Raw genomic sequence first — 19971 nt, forward strand, 5'->3', positions numbered from 1 at the left:
GCTCATATTTAAGTGATTGTCCACTAGGACTTCAATATCTCTCTCTGTTACTGCTATTGAGCCAGGTTTTACCTAATCTATATCTGTACATTTGATTTTTCTTGCCTAAGTATAAAATTTATTATTTTCCTTATTTTTCATTTTGTTAGATAGGTCCTAGTGTTCAAATCTGTCAAGATCTATCTGGATCTCGAGTCTATTTTCTGTAGGGCTGTCTATTCCTGCCAGTTTATTGTCATCTGCAAATTTGATGAGTTTCCCTTCTATTCATACATTCATTCAGTATTCATGTAATATTCATACATTTATACAGAACATATAAAATATTTATACATTTTATTGTATAAAATTTTTAAAAGTCTTTATAGCAAAAACCAACAGCATTTCTGAAGTTAACAGGCTGAAAAATAGTTTTCAATATAAAAATTATATAAAAATCAGTTCAGAAAAATTTTGTGCCCTTTTATTCATAAAGCATATCTTGCTCTGTTTTTTGATTTTGTTTTCTTGTGGAAGAAAAGAGATTGTTGAAATCAAGGTTACTTTTCAACTTTGAAGTTCTTTGCTACACAAAACAGAAAGACAAAGTAGTCAGATTTTGTAACAAAAATGCATCTTTTTTTCCTCTTGAGAATCTCTAACCTCAAGTAATTCAAATCTAGGCAGTAAGATATTTAAATATAATGAAGATTTACATTTTGTTTTAATTCATCTCTGATTGGTTACCTGAACACTGAAGCAATTTCCATTCCTGTTGAAATTGTGCTCTTAATTCTTTTATCACTTCCACATTCTCCTGTAAATCTGGTGCAAAGTTCTCAAAGTTGGGTATAAAGTCACCTGTTAAGATGTTGGCTATATCTTGCATTATTTTTTCTTCAGTATCCTTTAAAAATAAAGTAAAACAGTTGCATAAATGTGTACTGATTTCCAAAAAAGAAAAAGAAACATTTTATTGCTTGCAGTGTCATTTCTGAGAATTTGTACTCTATTGAATGGCTGTGTTGAATTACTGAGTAAGCCATAATACAGCTTGCTTGGTTTTGGTTGCGTGAATTGTATAACTAGACTTCTGTGGTTGGTAAATCTTGGTTTATAGCTTTGCATGTTCTGCAAACCCAAACAAATTGGTTTTATTTGGTAAGACACAATGAAACACCATGCTTAGTGCAATGTGTTGAATATATCCATTTAAGAGTCAGTTATCTTTAATACTATAAATCAGGCTTCTTCAACTGTGAGGTGGAACTCCCAAGAAATCTCTCAGCAATTTGTGAGATCAGAATCCTTACATAAGTATCTGTCTATATCCGTGATGATGAACCTATGGCACGTGTTCCAGAGGTGGCACGCAAGCCATCACCCCAGCTCAATTCCACTGTGCATGCACCTGCGTTTCCCGCCGGCCAGCTGGTCATTTGTCTGCCACACATGCTCAAGGGGCAGAGCGCATTTGTGTGGGGGCACATGCATGCATGGGGTGCATTTCCCCTGGATCCTTTATTCTAAAAAAATAAGCTATTTTGTTGTAAAACCACTTACCTACTCCTTACCTGAATTACAGCAAGAATCTGAGATTCTGCTAATCCTTGCAATAAGCTAATAAGCAAGGAAATTCTATTTTTGCCAAGGTTCTGGTTGGGTCCAACAATTACAATGATTAAATTAGGCTGATAGCTGTATGCAACTGGAAGAATAAATCCAAAGGTAGCAGAGAAGAAGTTGTTGGTTTTAGGATCCTTCCAAAAATAAACAAAATTTAAAATATTTTAGCTTTTATGTACACTGAGAGCATAAGCACCAAAACAAATTCCTTGTGTGTCCAATCACACTTGGCCAATAAAAATTCTGTTCTGTTCTGTTCTGTTCTGTTCTGTTCTGTTCTGTTCTGTTCTATTCTATTCTATTCTATTCTATTCTATTCTATTCTATTCTATTCCATTCCATTCCATTCCATTCCATTCTATTTATTCCATTCCATTCCATTCCATTCTATATTTAGTAAGAAATGTTAGCATATTAAAAATATCCAAAATTAAATTTCTTAATTTCTCAATATAGAAACTATGGTATATTGACATATTACTTGTGTAAAGGGATAAAAAACTGAGAGATCTATCCAACCATAACACTAACATGCAGTTCTTTCCAGCCCAATAATTAAGTATATGAATGCTCAGAAGCTTGAGGTTTACTTTCATCTATGTGGGGTGAGGTAGGGGTAGGAAACTGTTCACCTTCTGCTGACTATGACTTCACCAGAAGAGGGGTTTTGGATTTTGGAGGGGGGATGGGGAGTGGGTTTAGTCTCTTGCTTTAAACATTGGAGGCTTCCTACATTTAAATTATGTGCATTCATACCAGTAATGGGTTTCAAAATTTTTTACTACTGGTTCTTTGGGTGTGGCTTGGTGGGCGTGGCTTGGTGGGTGTGGCATGGGAAGGAAACTGTAAAATCTCCATTCCCTCCCCAATCCAGAAGGACACTGCAAAATCCCCATTTCCTCCCGATCAGCTGGGAATCAGGAGGCAGAGAATAGATGGGGGCGGGGCCAGTCAGAATTTTTACTACCGGTTCTCCAAACTACACAAAATTTCCGTTACCAGTTCTCCAGAACTGGTCAGAACCTGCTGAATCCCACCCCTGATTCATGCTGTAAAAAAACCCCCAAAGTTATGCTGCTGAAATTTGGCTGTTTTGCTGCTGAACTTCATTAGTAAAATCTTGGAGTGTTTTTATTTGTTCTGGTCTATGGTCTATGGCTGTGATAAACTGAATAGGTTGAATAGGTCTGCATGAACACACTTTTGTTGTTCCTGGAACCCAGAGTGATCAAACCAGGGGTGAAATCTAAAAATTTTCCCTACCAGTTCTGTGGGCGTGGCTTAATTGGTGGGCATGGCTTGGTGGTCAGATGACTGGGTGGGCGTGGCCAATAACAATAAATAATAAAAATAATTAACAAAGTATAAAAAACAATAAGAGGTACCAAAAACAACTTTCACACTTTACACACACACAACACAACTAAACTGACACACAATGTAAAAGCAGCTGCACTTCACACTTCACAGAGCCACAAAAAGCTCAAAAACCAACTTTCACACTTTACACACACACAACTGACACACACACACACACACACAAAATGCCACATACAGCTTTCTGAGATTTTGTGTGTTTGTGTAGTTAGAGTGAAACACTACAGAAACACATCAAATCTCAGAAAGCTGCACAAATATTTTATTTTATTATTTTATTGTGGACTTCAAATCCCAGAGTTCCTCAGCCAGCAAAGCCAGCCAGTTGATTACTGAGGAAATAGATTAGCTAAGCAATTGATTCTGTCTGGCTGAAAGTGAAACTGCTTTCGGGCTGGAAAAAGAGCCATGCGTTCATCAGTAATCAGGTAAGTGTCTTAGAATCTCTACTCTTACTTGTAGAAAACATGTTTTCTACAAGTAAGAGTACAAGTTAGGTTCTGCTGATGAGGAACTCAGGTGAGATCGCCAGAGGAGACTTAAAAAAAAATATTGTAAGTTTAAAGGCTCTGCCAATCTCAGCTGAGGGGCAGGATCCTCAAAGGTTTTTTTTTTTTACTTTTAAAGGCATGTTTCGGCTGAAGCAAAACCGGCTTTTAAAAGTAAAAAAAAAAACCTCTGCAGATGGTGCGGCTCAGCAGAGGCAGGGGGGGCGGGGCCAGGGATTTTTGCTACTGGTCCTCCGAACCAGCAGCCGCCATCGCTACCGGACCGCGCGAGCCACTTCAACCCGGGAGCATTTTACCCCTGGATCAAACACACAACTCTTTTCATGTGTGATTAATATAATCAGACTTCCTTGATTCAGATGTCCATAAAAACTATGTGGAAGTCAGTAGTGGGAAAAACCATTCATCTATTTTACAATTGTGCTTTTTCTCAGTCCTTTCCAATTCATGCAGGGAAGAGAAGGGTTAAAGATTGTGCTAAAGTTTCAGAGTTTCTAAAGATGTTGTGCCAATTTCTTCCATCTTAGCAGTTCTTCAGTTTATCCCAAATATATTTATAGCATTTGCTACAAGACTGATTGATTGGTTGTTAAATTTATAGCCCACCCAACTCAAAGCATGACTCTAGGTAGCAAACTGTACATTTCCAGCAGGCAGAATTCTCAGTTAGACCACAATATTCAAACATTTGCATGTCATCCACGCTCTAAATTTTCACAGTGAAAATTGCTGTATATATAGTTCAACTCAAAATTTATGTCCTTGCATTCTCACTAAATCATACTTGGGTGACAAAAAACAACAACCAACACCATAAAATGCCACACCTACTTCTTTCCAGTTGAGAGAGATATTGTGTTTGGTATTAACTTGTTCAAAATGTTTAGCACAAATATTGATCAAGAGGACTTTGCTGTAAAATATTAAAGAAATAGGTTCTATAAATATTATCTTATAAAATGGTTGCCACCCTGGTAATAATAAAATAAAGCAAATATACATATCTTGGAAATATACAAGCTGTAAAGAACTACTATAGTCAAGTACATGTTTTAGATGTAAAATTATTCTAATAAAAAAAACAGATTCAAAGTTCCATTATTTTCTTATGAAGCCCCACTGATATTAGTAGAATTTCATTTTCAGAACCAACTGCACAAATTTAAATAAACTGGTTGAAATACTGAGGCTTACTCATCATCCAACTCCATTTTCATGTCCATGTCACCAACAAATACACACAGGACTCTGCAAAACAAAATATTTCAAGATCTGTTCTGCATATATATAATATTTATTCATTTATATCCCACCTTTATTATTTTATAAATAACTCAAGGTGGCAAATTTACCAAATACATCTTCCTCTTTCTTTTTCTTTCAATAACAACCCTGTGAGGTATGTTGGGCTGAGAGAGACTGACTGGCCTAAGGCGTGACTAGAACTAGCCCGGTGCCTTAACCACAGTGGTGGGTTGCTCCCGGTTCGGTCCAGTTCTTGTGAACTGGTAGTAAAAGCAGTGGGAGGCTCTGCCCACCCACCCGGATGTCATCATGGATGAGCTGCGCATGCTACAGGAGTGCGCACCTGCACTCCCATTATAAACCAGTAGAAAACTAAGTAGAACCCTGCTTAACCAGTAGACAAAACTTTATGATAAATAGCTTTGTCTATGTAAGGTAATCTGATAATGGATTACATAAAATAACTGGCATAGTTGACAGTCCAACAAAATTAACCATGTATAGCCAGCTACCATTATAATTGCAGTATAAAAAACAAATCCTGAAAATTCAGTGAAGGAACTGGTAATCTAAACCTCTAAATTTAAGAGTTCTTTTATAATTCTATATGTATAATTCTGACAATATGCTAACTATAAAAAACAATTTAAGGATTATAGCATATATGACAAAAGTTTCCTACATTAATATGATGCATTATGAACAATGGACATGCAGTCTAATTTATTTCTATCAAAGTAATATAATCTGTATTCATTCAGTACCAGCAAACCTCTGCTTTTTACCATAGCCCATCCAACTCCTAGGTATATCTATATAGTCCCTTTCTACCACCACAACTATATAGTCTTTTGCATCTTCCTTATCATATACATTCATAGTACTCTTAAAATGGATCAAATTGCACACAGTGCAATTCTGAATAAACTACTCAGAAAAAAATATCACACTATGTTAAATGGAATTTATTCATATAGAAATGAGTACTGTTCACTCGTTGGAGTGCATATGTATACAAAATGGTCCAGGTCATGACAGAGTCGTTGCTTTTCAAAATCTGTCAAGAATTTCCCCACGTCCCTAAGTAGTAGACAACGTTAAGAAGAACTGAAAGCACTAGCCAAAAAAGGGACAATATTTAGAGGTATGCACTAGGGGTGGAATTCAAATTTTTTTACTACCAGTTATTTATTTATTTATTTATTTATTTTGTCACAACATCATACAAAAAGATTATATAGTATATACACATATAAACATATATAGGAAGAAGAAAAGAAAAACAATAGGACAGGAACGGTAGGCACGTTTGTGCGCTTATGCACGCCCCTTATGGTCCTCTTAGGAATGGGGTGAGGTCAATAGTAGAAAGTTTTTGGTTAAAGCTTTTAGGATTATGGGAAGAGACCACAGAGTCAGGTAAAGTATTCCAAGCACTGATGATTCTGTTGCAGAAGTCATATTTTCTGCAATCTAGATTAAAGCGGTTTACGTTACATTAAGTTTAAATCTATTGGTTGCCCTTGTATTATTGCAATTAGAGCTGAAGTAGTCTTTGACAGGAAGGACATTACAATAGATGATTCTGTGAGTTAAACTTAGGTCTTGTCGAAGGCGACGGAGTTCCTAAGTTTAACTCACAGAATCATCTATTGTAATGTCCTTCCTGTCAAAGAAGTTCTGTGCCCGTGGCTTGGTGGCAGGGGAAGGATCCTGTAAAATCTCCATTCCCTCCCCACTCCAGGGGAAGGTTACTGCAAAATCCCCATTTCCTCCCAATCAGCTGGGACTCAGGAGGCAGAGAATGGATGGGGGTGGGGCCAGTCAGAGGTGGTATTTACTGGTTCTCTGAACTAGTCAAAATTTCCGCTACCAATTCTCCAGAACTGGTCAGTACCTGTTGAATACCACCTCCGTTGTGCACGCTTTGAAAAGGTGTTGCTAAAAGAGAATATCGGTGCTCTCTGAGTTTGGTGGTTTTCTTGCAGACATTTCACTCCCAAACTAGCTAACATCTATTTGGTAATGAAAACTCTGCAAGAAAACCACTAAGTTCAGAGAACACCAAGGATCCCATTGAAAAAATATGCTTGGTTTGCAGAAGATGGCTAATTAAAGTTAGTATGATTCCTAAAAACATTAATACTTCTTTTCAGGCTCAGGCAGATGGCTAAAAAAAATTAACAATTTCAATGAATAGTAGGGAGGTGTTGCCTTTATGTGACATTCAAAGTATATCTTTGAATCATTTTTGAATAATAATTTATTACGTTGTCCTTTAAATACATAACTGTGCAAGAAAGTATTAGGCACAACATTCTTATACCTACTTTTGTACCTTCAGGTTTCTACAATGTGCTACCGCAATGGCAGAAGAAAATGAAGGCGTAGAAGAAACTGCAAGCCCATTGGTCACCTAAATAACGTGATAATAATTAAAATGTTACTATTTTATTTAATGTTACTTAAAGTCAAGATTATATAGCTGTATTGCCTTATATGTATACATTCATTGCATATGACTGTCTAGATTGGTGTAGTTATAAGAACAAATAAAGTCTCTGCAAATACCGTAAAATTTATATCAAACCAAAATATTTGGACATTTAAAAGCATATATGTTATTAAGTCTGGATATGTTCCTATTCTGCCACAAAAAGAATAACTTTATTACATTATTACATTTAGAGAAGGCTCTCTATTTGAAGGGCTACCAGCAAACACCAGTGTCTGATGACATATTTTCCCTAAATTAAACAGTCAGTTAAATCTTAGTAATGCACCAAATAGGAATGTATAGTCTATTTACAGGATACATTCGTGTTCTGATTTCAATCAACCAATATTAAGAAAACATTTTGATAAAGGACAAATAGAAAGAAACTTAGGCTTCTCCAAGTATAAACGGAAGGATTCCAATTCTAAAAAGCATATTGCTAGCACAAAGAAATTTGATTAACTAATTAGCTAAACACTAATAATTTGACAGGGGATGCAGTGGCTCAGGGGCTAGGACGTTGAGCTTGTCGATCGAAAGGTCAGCAGCTCAGTGGTTTGAAACCCTAGTGCTGCCGTGTAACGGGGTGAGCTCCCATTACTTGTCCCAGCTTCTGCCAACCTAGCAGTTTCAAAAGCACGTAAAAATGCAAGTAGAAAAAATAGGGACCACCTTTGGTGGGAAGGTAACAGTGTTCCATGTGCCTTTGGCGTTGAGTCATGCCAGCCACCTGACTACGGAGACATCTTTGGACAGCGCTGGCTCTTCGGCTTTGAAACGGAGATGAGCACCGCCCCCTAGAGTCGGCAACGACTAGCACGTATGTGTGAGGGGAACCTTTACCTTAATAATTTAGCAGCACCTCTCTACTATTCATTTGGGCATATTAACTGTGCAAAGAGAGAATTTATTGTCATTTAATTTACAAAAGACAATCTGGAATTGTACCACCTGCAGTCTGATTTAAGCATAGTACACAAAATTGTCTGCTACAATGTCTTTCCTGTCAACCACTTCTTCAGTTTTAACCACAATAGTACACAGGCAAACAATTGATACAAACTCAAGGTAAACTGCTTCAAACTCAATTGCAGGAAATACGATTTCAGCAACAGAGTGGTCAACGCCTGGAATGATCTACCTGACTCCACTGTTACAGCCTCAAACCCTGTTTCAACTTCAAACTGTTTACAGTGGACATCACTCCCTTCTTAAGAGGTCCGTAAAGGGGGCGTGCATAAGCACACCAGCGTGCCTAACATCCCTGTCTTACTGTCCCCATTTATTTGTATTTACTTCCTTTGTTTATGTTTATGTTCATACCTATTCTTGTTATGTTGTATATGTTTGACAAACAAACAAACAAACAAAAGTATACAAGTCATATGGCCACAGCTATACAGTATAGAGAAAATGGAGGCAAATAATGAAATACATATGATGCCACAAATATTATTTAAATATTTTATCCTGCCTTTAACTGTTTTTATAAAGTAACTCAAGGCAGTAAACACACTTAATACTCCCTTCGCCTCCTATTTTCCAACAACAAATTTTTCCAACCTATGAGGTGAATTGGGCTGAGAGAGAATGACTGACCCAAAGTCACCCAGCTGGCTTTGGGACTTACAATATATTCCACACTGGAACTTAAGTACAAAAGCCAAGATCTGCATTATTGTTTCTTTGTCATTGTGGTTACCTGAGGACATCTACTGTAGGCACACAGCCTGGCTTGACATCAAGCAAGCTTTTCCAGCTCTAGCAAAAAGGTTTAATATTTATTCATAAGATGTGATTTACTGGTTTCAAAAAAAATAATTCACACCTCTGTAACCCAGGTTAGTCTTTTCTCTACACAGTTGACAGGTTTACTGAGTTAATTGAAATGTGTTATTATTACTAGCATTAGCATTTACATTACAGCATGATGCCCAAGGTGGGAATATATGCAGCCTTTACCTTAGCAGTAATAGAGAAATTATGCAGCAATTAGTGTAATGGGATAATAACACATTGTTCTAGGAGAATATAAAGAGTTAACCATCCATATAATAATTGGGTAGTTAAGCATGCAGATGGAACTTGTGATATATCTCTTTAAAGAGAATGAATTTACATCCTAATTGCTTGAGAGACATAATGTGATATCCACCACTCTACATCTAAGATGCTATGCTACCAGGAAAATGACCAAAAAAGAAACATATCAAAAGTGTTTTTTTATTTTGGAAAAAAAAAAGGCAACTGGACTAAAATGCTTAGTTCTCCTCAAAACTAACTAGAAGAAAATATGTCATTTCGAATTAACCCAGTTTTCCAAATGATTAACATTACCTCCTTTTCAATGATTTTGTTAAGGACAGCCAGCATGTTCAAGAGTGAGTTTAGAGCTGCTTCTTTCATATTTTTCACATCAAATGCACTGTGAAATACATATATTTGAATGATGGTTATACACCAACATTTGGAACAATTGTACTGCTTGAACAACATGCTGAGGTTTGAATTTATGACCTCTTAATGGACATCTAAAAGTTGCCCAAATTATAAATTACTCTGTGTACTGTACACTAAAAGTGTTGTCCCTATTATTCAGGAGGAATCTTATGTTAACTGCAACATTAATTAATCCATAGCAATTTATTCTTGCAACATAATAGAAGGACTTTTGAAGTGTGGAAAAACAGATTATCACTGTGGGGAGGGACGGTTTGTCGTTGTTGTTGTTGTTGTTGTTATGGGGGATTTTTAAATGTTATAAGACACCCGGAAACAACTCTATGTGAGTTTGGCAGCCTTACAATTTTGCGAAGTAAATAAATAATCCCAGGCCACTTCTACTTGATCTTCTATAGGTAATCCTTGATTTACGACCACAGTTGGGCCCAAAATTATGTTGCTGAGTGAACCATTTGTTAAGTAAGTTTTGCCTCATTTTGCAATCTTTCTTCCCACAGTTGTTATGAGAATCATTGCAGTTGTTAAGTTAACAACACAGTTGTTAAGTGAATTTGGCCTCTCCATTGACTTTGCTTGTCAGAAAGTCACAAAGGCTGATCGCATGACCCCCAGGACACTGTTACTGTCATAAATATGAACCAGTTGCCAAGCATCCAAATTTTGATCACATGATCATGGAGAATGCGGCAAGTGTGAAAAATGGTCATAACTCACTTTTTTCAAAAGTTACTCACTGTAACTTTGAATGGTCACTAAACGAATTGTTGTAAGTAGAGGACTTCCTGTACTTTACACAGACAAGCTTTCGCTACCAATCCTTTTAACTGGAGAGGCTGAACATTCTTTTTCATCGCAAGCTGAACACTAAATATTTGGTTGTATCATGATACACCCTGTTCTGAGCTGGTGAACAGTATGGCTAACCTAATAGTAGTTTTGAACTCTTTCAGATCCAGTCCCTTTGGAATGTGAACACTTGGTGGGAGCAGGTGTGTGCCACTCTCATCAACAGCGGCTGCTGTTTTCATAGGAGGTTTCAAAGACAAAATGCTTTTCATATGCGTCTCCAAAAACCTATCTGTTCTGATGACTTCGTTGACATCTCCCTTTCCAGCTTCTTGAGGACTTGGGAGTTCCACATTGGTCTGTGTAAGCTCAGCTTTCTCTGCTTGACAGGATATAGTACTGAGATCTTGCACTGGAGTTACATCTGGAAACAACAAGAGAAGACAGCCTGTCTCCATACTGAAGACAAATTATGCTTGTTTTCCTCCAACAGGGTGGCCTCCAGATCTGTTGGGATTACAACCCTCAAAATTCTAGCCAATTTATGGAAAGTTGATTATGCTAGTTATACTTGGGGCTTGGGTATTGCCACATTTTCAAATCTCTGAACAGATTTTTTTGGGGGGGAGCATTTAGTTCAGAAATGATTTGTTTAATGATTTGAAATCATTTAATGATTTTGAATCATTTTGAAATGATTCAAAATTTTAACATTATTGTTTTTAGTAGAAAACATATTAAAAATAGACAGTTTTTACATTTTTGTTGCCTCGTGTATAATATTTAACAATCCTCTTATTGCTGGAGCTACGTACTATGATCTACAAGTCAGATAGATGGGTTGTGACTACTTTGAAAATGAGTTGGAAGAAATGTTTCAAAGTCGAGGGAGCACAGTACTTGATTAAAGCAGCTGGGATTTTCCCAACTGCTACAAGAAAGAAGCTGTAGTTCCAGTAATGCAGGGGTGTCAAACTCACGTTGTCACAGTTGTGTCACGTGACATATCGGGATTTTTTCCCCCCCCTTTGCTAAACTGGGCGTTGGCGTGGCGCATCTGGCCTGCAGGCTGGGAGTTTGACAGCCCTGCATTAATGAATCAAACCATCATGTCCTTACTGCAACTCATTGTGTTTATGATCCCACATTCTGAAAAACACTTCTTTTGGTTGATATTTTTAAGTATACACTTTCAGTACATGCAGCATATTTTTAAGTACACTCATATTCTTTTAAATTAATTTAGCTCCGATTATTTCAACCAAGTATACTGTCATAGTTATTCATGCTAAATTTGCCACTGCCATCCTTTATATCGTCAATCTTTCATTTGACAATTCAGAAAGAAGAAGAAGAAATAACTTTAGGACAAGTTGTTAATTTATATTGACTAAATTAATTTAGTCAACGTATTGTCCATTTATGTGACTTTATCACCCAACGATGTTAAAATCTAGCCAACCTAGTTTCTAATGCTGTTTCTAAATTGAAATAGGAATTTGATGACTTGTTTTATTTAAGAATCTGTTTTGGAATATTTAAACTTGATGAGTGAGATTTCTGTAAATTAAGAAAAAGACAGTAAACTAAATCCAGAAATGTTTCAATATCTGCAGCAGTATATCAGAAAAAAAGGCAATTCCTGCCATTACCTTCATGTGTCAAACACTTCCAATATGGCTTATGTGCAGCCCTCACATTCTGAATGGATTCCCTTGCACTAAAAAAGATAAAATGGAATACACATTCTCTTTAAAAAATGTTTTTTAAACCTCTATATTTTTTAATACTAAGAATCTGTATAAGTGTTGTTTGTAATGATAAATGCCACAAAAATGTGAGGCTATTGTATCTAAAATAAACTTGTATGAAATAAAATTATTAAAGCATAATAAGGTAGATATATCAATATTCAATATCCCATTTGGCTGTATATGGAATTTTTCTACCATTCTTTGTAATTCCCAGGATTTTCCAATAAGTAGACACTTCAAAAAAAAAAAAGAGCTCAACTCTACCTATTTTGTTGAAAAAATTCTTTCATATAAGCATATAAGAGATTCTTTTGGATATATAGATTGGCATATTTGTAGGCAATTAAGCAAACCTACAGAGACACTTGAATTATTGGAATAGAACAAATGTACCGTATATACGCGAGTATAAGCCGACCCGAATATAAGCCGAGGTACCTAATTTTACCACAAAAAACTGGGAAAAACTATTGACTCGAGTATAAGCCTAGGGTGGGAAATGAGGCAGCTACTGGTCAATGTAAAAAATAAAGATAGAGCCAAGTAAAATAACATGAATATTTATTTGAACGAAAAACAATAAAAGTGCAAAAGGGGGAAGGAGGATTCCCAGCTCTAAACAAAGGGAAATCCCGGAATGCCAGCGCAAAAGGCGGTGCTCGCGTTCCTCCTCCCTTGCTCAAAAACCCCAACATGATATTGGAATTGGATGCCATTATATACCTGCTGAGGGGATAATTTGAATAACTTGAAAGATATAAAAGCTCTAAACATATTTGTTTAAAAATCTAAAATCTATACTTAAAATAAATGAATATAAAGTAATAAAGTTCTTTAAAGTTGTAATTCACTTTGCTGCTGAAAAAGAAAAGAAGCTTAACACCTTAAATGGTATTTATTAACTGAAATATCATCAAATCAAATATATAATGAGGTATATTATAATGACCTTTGTTTTCAGAAAGAAGCATGATGGAAGTTTTTCAATAAAGGGGGAAATATAGAAAAAACTTAGTGTCATGCTCATATATCATCTTTACAGATGTTGTTAACACTATACTATGGCAGCATATGATGGTACAATGTTTCAATCAATTTCAGGATGAAAAACTCATCAATGAGGAGGAGGAGTATAATTTATTAACCTTGTATGATATCAGTTTCTCAAGGACTCTAGAAGGACCCGAGGAAGAAATCTCTGCCCCCTCCCCACTTTCCCTTTCCAACCCAGCCTTCCAAGGGGACCTTTGAGGGAGAAATCTCTGCCCCTCCCACTTTCCCTTTCCAAGGCAGCCTTCCAAGAGGACCTCTCGAAAAGAGCGAAAGCTTTCTCCTGGCCGTTTACCACCACCACACCTCCACGCCCGGCCATCCTAGGCGGGGTTAGAAACAAGAAGGGGGAAGTTCAAGGACCACATCGATGGCACGAGCTCAGATTGCCGGCTGGGGATGATGGGCGCTGCAGTGCGATCTCGGGAGAGACTAGGGGGGAAGAAAGAATGACTGTTTCCCCACACCCTAGGATTGGGGAAAACATTGACCCCCCCCTTAGTTGCGGGAGGAGGGTTGCGCTTCAAAGCGGTCGCCCATCCATCAATCCATCCTTCCTTCCTTCCTTCCATCCATCCATCCATCCTTTTTTTTTTCCCAGCGAGCGGTGCGTGTGTGTGACATGCAAGCAAGACGTCTCACGGGGCGTGTGTGTGTGTGTTTGTGGTGGGGGTCTCGTCCCAGCCACCCACCCACTCGCTCCCTTTCCCTCTTCGGAGCGTGGGCTGGTCTTAGAAGCCGCGCTGTCCCGGCGGGGCCGTCGCCTCCTCCTCTTCCTCCACGCTCGCTCCTCTTGCACGCCCCTCAACCCCCCCATCCCCACCCTCTCCAGCGTGAAGGCCACCTCCCCCCTCTTCCAGGCGGCAGCGGCGGCGGCGGCCCCGAGCGGAGCGCCACAGCCGGCAGCTCCGCTTCCCTCCCACCTTCCTCCTTGCTAAAGGGCCAAAGTCGGCGGTGCCCGAAGCCGTTCGCTCGCTCCCAGCGCAGAAGATCGGAGGACGGAGGCCAGGGTGAACAGGAACCATCCCGCTTTCCCGGGACCGGCTTGTAGCCGCCCCTCACCCGGCTTTCTCTCTCTCTCTCCACAGACGGCCAAGCGCCTCCGCGCAGCGCCGTCAAAAGCAGTTCGGCCAGGCGAAAGAAAGAAAGAAAGAGAGAGAGAGAGAGAATGAAAGAATGAAAGAAGGGGAGGAACGGCCCCTCCTTTCTCTCTCTCTCTTCCAGCGCCGCCGAAGAGAAGGAAGGGGACTAGGGCACACAGGCGCGCACACACACGCACACACACAAAAAGGCCTTTCCTGCCCGCTCGCAAGATGCTCTTGGCAGGCTCGGAAGAGAAAGAGAATGGAGTAGGGAGTGGGTGGCTGGGGGCGCAATAAGCACGCGAGGCTATTTTTGGTTCTGCGAAAAGGAGGCGTGGGTAATTGTGCGTGAGGGGGTGTGCGCGTGTGTGTCCACATAGGAATAAGTACGCGTGCGCGCGCACTAACGAGAGCTAGCTGCCTGCGGTAGAAAGGACTCGCTGCAAGAGGAAGGGGCTGGACTGGGACCGGCTTGGCTCGGGTCCGCGCGGCGAACTGCTCAGCCTTGGGCAAATCCCGCCGGACGATCTCGCCGCCTCTTTGGCGTCTCCTGTGCGGGGTTCCCGAAGTACATCGAGACGTAGACTCGAGTATAAGCCGAGGGGGCGCTTTTCAGCACAAAAAACGTGCTGAAAAACTCGGCTTATACTCGAGTATATACGGTAATTCTACACTTTTGGTTTCATTCAACAACAGAGTGAATTCCCATTCCTACCTAACTAGCACAGTGATGAAATTCTATTTTTTTTACTACTGGTTCTGTGGGCGTGGCTTGGTAGGTGTGGTGTGGTTTGGTGGGCGTGGCAGAGGAAGGATACTGCAAAATCTCCATTCCCACCCCACTCCAGGGGAAGGATTCTGCAAAATCCCCATTCCCTCCCCATTCCTGGGGGAAGGATATTGCAAAATCTCCATTCCCACCCCCACTCTAGGGCCAGCCAGAGGGTTGTGACCCAGGTTTCTGGACCCGGACTCCTGGACTCGGATGATTCAGAAAGTGAGGGAGAAGACCTGGCAAGCCCTGCTTCTCCTGGGCCCTCTCCCTCCCTGGCACCCACTCAAAAGGAGGAGGAGGGGCCGGCAAGGCCTGATTCTCTCGAGCCTTCTTCTGATTTGGCAACGCCCCAAGAACAGTTTTGGAGTGATGCAAGACTGCGCAGACGTGACCGGCGCGCGCAGCAGAGGAAGCGTTGGGATAAAGCCAAGGAATGATTGTCATGCAGTAACATCTGCAGAGACTATAAATAGGAGGCGGGACTTCCTGGTTTTTTGTCTTGGACAAAGCAATGAATTGGCGCGGGCAAACTGTCTCAATGGAGGGAAGAATATATTCGTGAGTAATTCTGGCCTTATCTATAATTTCCTCGTTATCTCCAGAAACTTGGCAGGCCCGGGGGTAGACGTGGCCAGGACATTTATCTATGTAAATAAATTAGAAAAGGAGACCTTTGACTGACTCTTTGTTGGGAGTATTGGGGGAGGGAAACAGAACACAGAGGTGGTATTTGCCGGTTCTCCAAACTACTCAAAATTTCTGCTACCGGTTCTCCAGAACCTGTCAGAACCTGCTCGATTTCACTCCTGAAATAGCAGTTCAAAAGCATGTAGGTAACAGCGTTCTTTGTGCTTTTGGTGTATAGCCATGCTAGTCACATGACCATAGAAAATGTTTTTGGACAACACTGGCTCCCTCAGCCAAGAAGCAGAGTTCAGCACTGCACCCCAGAATCGGACACGACTGGAAAGGAAACCTTTACTTTTTTTCAAATTACCTATAACCACCTCCAAACAGTGAGGAGTAATCCACTGCACAAGTAAATACCTTGTGGATAGATGCTTCCTGCACCAGTTTCAGAGATCTCATCCAATACTGCCTATATTTTATGCCATTTATCAAGAGAGAGAGTGAAGGTCACTAGAAATTCCCATTCTTTAGGGTAGCATTTCTATATGAGCTTCTGTCTTTGTCATCCAAAGTTTAAAGCATGCTGGTCGGGGAATTCTGGAAATTGAAACCTACACATCTTCAAGCTGCCAAGATTAACAAACACTAGTTTAAAGATACGGTGGACCATATGAAATCTTCAAATTAAAAAGATTATATACCTAGCCATGGTATTTCATCCAATTTCATCCATGGTATTTCATCCAATTAAGGAGAACAGATTAAAAACATACCTTCCTCACTGAGTAATGATTTTATGATGGAACAATGCAATATGGTTTATAGACCTAACACCAAAAGAACAGGTACATACCAAATGAACATCCAATCTTTCCACTGTAAAATCTTCACAGGTTTGTCTACTAGAAATTAGCATACATAAAACTGTTACAAGCTGCATTTAAATGCAGGGCTTGGGTAGACTAGTAAAAAACTAAATACATGCTGGACTTTGCACTGTTGCCTGACTCAAAAGATCAAAATAGTGGAATCCTATGTTCAGAAATGCTCACACGGGAATAAAAAAAAGTTCTGATAGTGGTTTCAATTGCGTGATCACCATTTTGGCTTTTTTGACAATCCCTTAATGGAAATAATTTTATAAGATTGTCCCGGCCACATGCTTGTTTAGAACTGGCCTTTTTTCAATGCAGATCTATCTTTTTAGTTATTACATGCCTATACCAGTGGTGGGTTGCTACCGGTTCCCCCTGGATCGGGCGAACTGGTAGCAATGGCGGCAGGAGGCTCCGCCCACCTGCCCAGACGTATTTGTGCATGCGCAGAAGTTTCTGCGCTTGTGCAGAAGTGTCACGCGTGCATGAGTGCACACACGGCCATGAGTGAACTGATAACGATGGGATTTTAATCCCACTACTGGCCTACACACATGAACATTGTCATACATGTACCTTAAACATGGCATCATTTCACCAGACAGAGGAGGTAAAGGATCTCCAAGCAAAGCTTTTAGAGTCATGCAGACTGATTCAGAGAGTGACCGTAAGTGATATCCACCCTAAATAAAAACAAACAGATGTACAATATAAAGGTATACAAAATTCCAAGCAAAGATTAAGCAAACAACATCCGTACGTTAAATTATTAGAAAATAAAACAAGTGGTATTTATAAGGCACCAGCGTGTGCTGGTTTCCAAACACCTGATGCAATCACCTTCTTCACTTAAGGACTGCTTGTTCAGTGATAATTCAAATTAATGATGGCCCTCAACAAATGAGACTTAAATCCAGTCTTCAAAGTTCCAGCTGTCACAGCATCCATGCCGTTACATGATTGTGATTTAGGAAATTAGGAATCAGCTTGCAATTATGATGTTACAGTGTCCTGAAGTTATGATCACAATTTGCAATCTTCACTGCTGGCTTCCTACAAACCAAGTCAATGGGGAAGCCGGCAGCAGGTTGCAAATGGCAACCACATGACATTGGGCTTAACAGTGGCACAGGATTTGCTTAACAATGGCAACCAGAAGTGCCAGAATTGCAATTGTTAAGCAGTACAGTCATGCTCCGTTGGATATCAGGCATCTCCCTTCTTGATCACATCACAAATGACAACCATTTGATAACATTTTGGTGTGGCACCAATTACAGAGAAGGTGAGAGAAAGCCGGCTCCGCTGATATGGACATGTCCAGAGAACAGCACCTTCCACCGTGGCCAAGACTGCCTACCAGTTAGAAGTTAATGGCTGGTGCCCCCGCAGGTGTCCAAAACAAAGATGGCAAGAGACCATCAACAAAGATATGCAAGCCGTGGGCCTGTGCCCTGGAGATGCAGCTGATCGTGCAAAGTGGTGTTCAATTATCCGAAAAGCAGACCCTGCACCTGCAAGAATATACTAGGAAGGAGAAGCAGTACGGCCATGTGACATCTTGCTTTATGATTGCCATTGCTTATTGACAGAAATTCCAGTCCAGTTACTGAGGACTAGCTGTAAGCCAACCTAAATCTCTTCAATTATGATGTGGGGGGGGGGGAATGAGAACCTGAGAAAATTGTGTGCTGAGCGGCAGAGTGCTTTTTTCTCCTTGCTGACAAACAGCCGATTTTGCTGCCAAAGCCAGTTTTTTCGGCAGCAGCTTGCCAGATTTGAAGGGGAGCAACTAGGAATGACTCACAATGACCCTTGGACGACTATGTACTTGCTCTGGAAGAAAATCCACAGGATTGCAATTCTTGTTAAGAGCAGCCAGAGGTTCAGGTCACCATCTTTTCTTGTCACTGTATCTTTTAGATGTGCCTGTTTTTAATATCACTTTTTGAAGCTTTGAAGTTTAATTGTTAACAGCCTGGCTGAATGCTGATGTGCTTTACACTTTCTTGTTGGTATACAAATGTGTACTTTCTTTGTTATATTTTGGAATTTTAAAATACTTTCTCTTTCACTGCAAGGAAGTCAGCAGTGTGAGGGGTTTCCTCTTCACGGTGAAGTGACTTGATTTGATTTATACCAGATATTGTATTTTACTAAAGGCCTAACACCAAAAGAACTCTGTTACTTCATTTTATTTTTGCATTTATCCTTGGTTTTATTTATCTTAAAAAGATGGGAACTTTCCCCCCTTTTTTTCTTTTTTCATTTATTCTCTACTGTGGAAATTCTTATCTTGGCTTCTTCTACGGTTACTTTATTATGGAACATTTACTTTTTTTCTCCTGGGAAAGAAACTTTGCATCCTGCTGTGAAAGCTTGAGAATAAGACAGATCTGGACTATATTAAAATCAAAGTAACAATAGAGTAAAGATTTTGAATATTACATATGAAACAGAAGACAGCTGCCAAGAAACATTGCATTCCAATGTGTAGGAAAATTTACTGAACAAGTGTTATGGAAATATTTTCAGTAGAGATCTATGTTTTTGAGGAATGAGAAGCAGTTGTTTGAAAAATTTTCATTTATAAAGAAAAGTAAAGATGATAAGCTGGAAGGAATTGTTTTTCCCATTAAAAATAAACCTATGGTATTTGATCCTGGAAGGTTCAGAGACAATGGTTGTAATGCATTTATGGGAGATTAGAAGACGCTTCTGGATTTTCTGTGAGTTAAAAACAATAATAGATTGTTAACAGAGTGCTTTGAAGTTTAGCTTTGTTGTTAGAGTTACTGTTAATTGCTTTTTTATATAATAGATGGTAGATCAAATTGGCTGATTACTAGATTTCTATACTTTAATATTTTTAATGTTATATAGTAATTTTGCAAATAAAGAGGTAGAAGGTTATAAATTGTGGACTTGCTTTGCAAGGGGAGGGAAATTATTATTGTTGAAACTTATTTATCAGTATTCAGTGAGAAGGGATATTTTATGTGTATATTTGACATTCTGCTTTATGCACCGTTCTTGTCTTTATTGTTGCTATATAATCTTTTTTTCCTTTTTTTCTAATTTTGTATTTCAACTTTGGAAATAAAAAATATTAGGAAAAAAGTACCAAAAAATATTAAAATCTCATTTCATAAAGAAATAAATGATATAATTGTAAGAGGTAATAGTATTATCTCAATATTCCAAAACCTCAAATGTTTTTATGATCTCTGGAATAGCCTAGGTGGCCTGGTTGCCAAGTACACAAAGTGAGGTCACATGACTGTGAGAGGAAGGGTGGCCACTGGAACTTCAAATTCAGGTTG

At 39.2% G+C, this 19971-nt stretch overlaps 1 protein-coding gene across 8 annotated transcripts in view; it reads right to left on the reverse strand.

Moving 5' to 3' along the window:
- Positions 1-328: 328 nt before the first annotated feature.
- HDAC10 (histone deacetylase 10) overlaps positions 329-19971 on the reverse strand; it is a 32271-nt gene continuing 12628 nt past the window's right edge. For 3 of the 8 annotated variants that reach the window (XM_058190939.1, XM_058190937.1, XM_058190940.1), the window contains exons 13-22: positions 17225-17331; positions 12135-12202; positions 10621-10906; positions 9571-9658; positions 7067-7152; positions 4686-4739; positions 4323-4404; positions 1554-1739; positions 727-886; positions 329-565 (exon numbers count right to left, since the gene is read on the reverse strand). In XM_058190939.1, the coding sequence (XP_058046922.1) occupies positions 540-565; positions 727-886; positions 1554-1739; positions 4323-4404; positions 4686-4739; positions 7067-7152; positions 9571-9658; positions 10621-10906; positions 12135-12202; positions 17225-17331 (1143 nt within the window). In that variant the 3' untranslated portion in view covers positions 329-539. Of the gene's footprint in view, positions 566-726; positions 887-1542; positions 1740-4318; positions 4405-4685; positions 4740-7066; positions 7153-9570; positions 9659-10620; positions 10907-12134; positions 12203-17224; positions 17332-19971 lie in introns of those variants that run through there. The other 5 variants (XM_058190934.1, XM_058190935.1, XM_058190936.1 and 2 more) reach the window with 3 other exon arrangements.

Source organism: Ahaetulla prasina, chromosome 7, assembly GCF_028640845.1.
Source record: "Ahaetulla prasina isolate Xishuangbanna chromosome 7, ASM2864084v1, whole genome shotgun sequence".
Lineage (NCBI taxonomy): Eukaryota > Metazoa > Chordata > Lepidosauria > Squamata > Colubridae > Ahaetulla > Ahaetulla prasina.